Below are 3,966 nucleotides of genomic sequence, written 5' to 3'. Positions count from 1 at the left end.
GGGCAGCGGAGGCTGCCCATTTGATTGATGATGGTCTTTTAGCTTTTATTGCAATTATACTAATAGCTCAAAATTGATGCAGTAATCATTTATCAATACTAAAATCACACATTTTAAAATGTTCCACATGACTGAATCAAAACCAATACATTCACTTAATTTGTTCATTCACTTTTACTTCTTTTTTCGTTTTTGGTGTCACAGTTTAACAATGTTTTGCAGACCTCACTCTTATAATAGAATTAACTAACTGTGGTAAAGTACTTGATGGAAATAATGAGATACAAACCGCTGTGTATGTTGTCTTCAGTGACGCTGACACATATTAAACCACAGTGAATAGATGTCTTTAGTATCCCAGCAACTCTGCGGCCTGTTTACATTATGTACCTCTGTACTTTATGTACATTGTAGAAGCAGCCGGCTGCTGGCTGTGTTTTTCACCAAAAGCACTCCAGTCTGTCAAAGCAACCCCTCTTAAAAACTATATTTATTTACCTGGTTTCATTATTCATGAAATGATAACACATTCAAGTACACATTCACAGCATAATAACTAACCCATTTCTTTGTTGACACACTTATGGTTCAAAATAACAAACAGTTTCAACTCACACAAGGTTGTGTTTCTGCACCAAACCTTACTTTTTTTTGTGAAACTCATCACATAACTGACAACAGAATTATTATCACTACTACTACTACTCAAAGACTGAAAATGTAGTTTACAGTCTGAAACAACATTCATGGAATACACCAGAAATAAATGAAACAGAAATAAACATATGCAATATGCAGTTGTTTGAATGGCAGCAACTTTAATATTGGCCATCAAGTTAAACCAATGAGGGTATTCTTTAAAGCAGTAGCCTTGAGTTGCTCATAAATGAGGAAAAATAAAGATTGATGCCAGTGTCAACAGCTGCTGGTGTGAGCATCTTCCGAACCGGTCTTCCTTCTTTCACACAGCTGACTGAGTCTCACTGCACACATAGATGTTGCTAGGTCTCACTCTCCTCCGGCTCCTGCCTTGCACTCTGGGACACAGTCTGCAACTCTTAGGAATGAACTCCTGACAGGCCTCTCTGAACTTTCTGATCCTCCAGCAGTAGATGACAGGGTTGAAGACTGTCTTCAGGTAGCTGAGCCACAGAGCTCCTATGCTGATTGGGTAGAAGACCGAGCTGTAGTAGAACTGCCGGCTGAAAACGGCCAGCAGGCTGACCACTGTGTGAGGCAACCAGCACACTGAGAAGCCAACAAAGAGGATGAGGATAGTAGTGAAGGCTCGTGTCTTAAAGCTCATGTCCACCTTGATCTGAGGGGGCCGCTGCAGCCCAATAAGTCTCATTTTGCTGACTTGGTTGAGGGCTGGAAGGCAGGAGTGCTCACTGGTATGGTTATGGATGCGCAGGGTGTTGCGGCGCACCGTGTTGAGGATGCACATGTAGGAGTACAGCATGACAGCAAATGGTACAAAGAATACTGCGACTGCCAACAGTACTGTGTACCCACGGTCTGCTAGAGACTCACTGTATCCCAGCACACACTGAGGCGCCCAGGCACCCCCGATACCTGCAGCACCTGTCCTCCACCCAACCACAGATGGCAGAGATACACACAGGCTCAACACCCATGACCCTACAATCAACAGTTTGGCCCTGTGTGGGGTCAACTTGTCCTGCCGCTGCACAATGATGAGGAAACGGTCCACACTGATTATGAGGAGGATGGACACACCCTCCAGGACAAACAGCCAGTACAGCATGATGGATGCACGGCAGAAACCACTCCCAAAGCTCCAGTCAGCAGTGGCCACAGTGACCGCAGTGAAGGGCATGCAGAGCACAGAGAGCATGATGTCCGAGAAAGCCAGTGTGGCGAGGAGGAGGTTAATGGCAGAACGCATGGCAGGTTTCTGGTAAACAATCAGACACACAATCGCGTTGCCCAGGAAACCAATAGTGATCATGAAAATCATTATGGCTGCCAGGGTCACACGCAGAGTGACCGATATGAGAGGACTCCCAGCTTCTGATGGGAGACTTTCTGCTGCTTGCTCTATCTTGTCCGGCTCCATGAAGTCACACCCGTCCAGAAGGCTTTCATTACAAAAAGCCATAGCAGCTTTTATCAGGGGATATCAGCCCAAAAGAAGACGTACATGTTTTTATTATTGCTGTGGTATTAGGTTGTCTTTTGATGGTCATCTTTCATGGCAACATCTGAAATACAAACAGAGAAACAACAGTGTAAATTATTTTTGAAAATACTGTGTGAAACAATCAAAAGCAACCTGTAACTTTGGGCTTTATATAAATAACTCATCCTTATTGAAATGAATGACTTTGAGTCATTTTTTTGAGAAAACAATTACCAATTTCTCTGATTTCAGCTTCTCAGATGTGTGGTTTATTTCATCTTCTATGATAGTTAACTGAGTATCTTTGAAATGTTGACTGTTGTGGACAAAACAAGAAATGTGAAGACATCATATTGGGCTTTGGGAAACAGTGATTGACATTTCTTACTTATTATGCACCAAACAACTAATCAATTAATCCAGAACATAATGGACAGATTACTCGACAATGAAAATTATCGTCAGTTGCAGTTTTGCAGTACATGAATGTGCCTCCTGTCTCCATAGAAGCTGCAGTAAATATGGCATAGCCACAGAAAAAACTTGGTATCTCATTCGATAGTCAGAGAGGTTCAGCTGCTCAGTGATGTATTACTCAGCGCTAATTAAATTTGAAACAGTGAGGGGAGGAATGACGTCCCCTTGATGCTGAAAGAGTTATATAAGCCGTAGATAACCCACATCGAGAGAAGTAGTCACACAAGACATGAGATGTGCTGCTCACTGGCTCAAACGAGGTTAATGATTAGCAGACGAGCTGGACACATTCACAACATTCACACCACCTACCCTGCTTCAACAAGCACAGTATGTATAATGTTTCACACACATTTGCACAACACACTTACTGTACACACCCATGGCACAGTTGTCTCTCCTCCGTCAACTTAACAGAAGCTCTTTCTTGAATGCTTCAGACTCTGATGAAACCTTGACAAAACAGAGAGGCATCCTCAGGACACACACAAGACATGTCTGTTGCTATGGTACCCACCTCCACCTCCTGCTCCTGCTGGTGGGACAGTGCTAACAATGTGTTGAGGTCATTTAGGGTGTTCAGGCCTCAGATGAGGTTCTCCCAGGTGGCCTGGTATTTAGGAGATGGCAGACAAGGAGACCGGTTAAGGGTCACAACAAGTCAACCGGGTGTGATACTGTCTGCCTTTTTCACAGTAGACATTTTGACTTGTATTTACTTGTAACATTAATATCTCTATTTGATATAAGTGTCCCAGTAAGCCATGAAAGTGCAACGGTGAGCCTGTGTGAACAATTTCATGACCTGAAACGTATGTTAATATTCACACCTGTGCTTTTCTGACTGTGACATGTCAAAATGTCTTCTATGAAAAAGGTCTATAGATTCAGTCTTATGTCAACAGTAAAAATTAAAACATTCTGTACATATATCATTGAGAAAATGCCAGATAATAATAATAATATAATCACAATAAGGGGAGTAATGTTCTCCCAGTATATGACTTTGTTTGTCCAAACAGGTCAAATGAAATCGTCCCCTTCAATGATTGTAGCTACATTCTTGCACAAAACCCCTTACAGGCCACTGCATAGTGTTGCTGGTGGTTGCCAAGGCAACAAGGTCACCAGCTCCATGGCAACAAGCAGCCCATACTCTCATCCCCCGTGCAAGTGTCTATGACTAAATGTTTTCTTTATTACAGGTTTGACTAAGCATGTGACTTTTTACAATTTATGATTTAAACTGACACTTAAAAACAATTGTTTCAAGGACGGGAAATTCCGAGCGAAGGCGACATGCATACATCTGTTTGAAGGTCCTTATGTATATCATTATCTTTTGG

The 3,966-nt window shown here is 42.3% G+C and overlaps 1 protein-coding gene across 1 annotated transcript; it reads right to left on the bottom strand.

Moving 5' to 3' along the window:
- Nucleotides 1-961: 961 nt before the first annotated feature.
- gpr45 (G protein-coupled receptor 45) lies at nt 962-2,128 on the bottom strand. Its single transcript, XM_062432164.1, has one exon. The coding sequence runs from the start codon at nt 2,120-2,122 to the stop codon at nt 962-964; it is 1,161 nt and encodes a 386-aa protein (XP_062288148.1). The 5' UTR covers nt 2,123-2,128.
- Between the last annotated feature and the right edge of the window lie 1,838 nt (nt 2,129-3,966).

This window comes from Scomber scombrus, chromosome 13 (genome assembly GCF_963691925.1).
Source record: "Scomber scombrus chromosome 13, fScoSco1.1, whole genome shotgun sequence".
In the NCBI taxonomy this organism is placed as follows: domain Eukaryota; kingdom Metazoa; phylum Chordata; class Actinopteri; order Scombriformes; family Scombridae; genus Scomber; species Scomber scombrus.
This window is presented reverse-complemented; position numbering and strand designations above follow the sequence as displayed.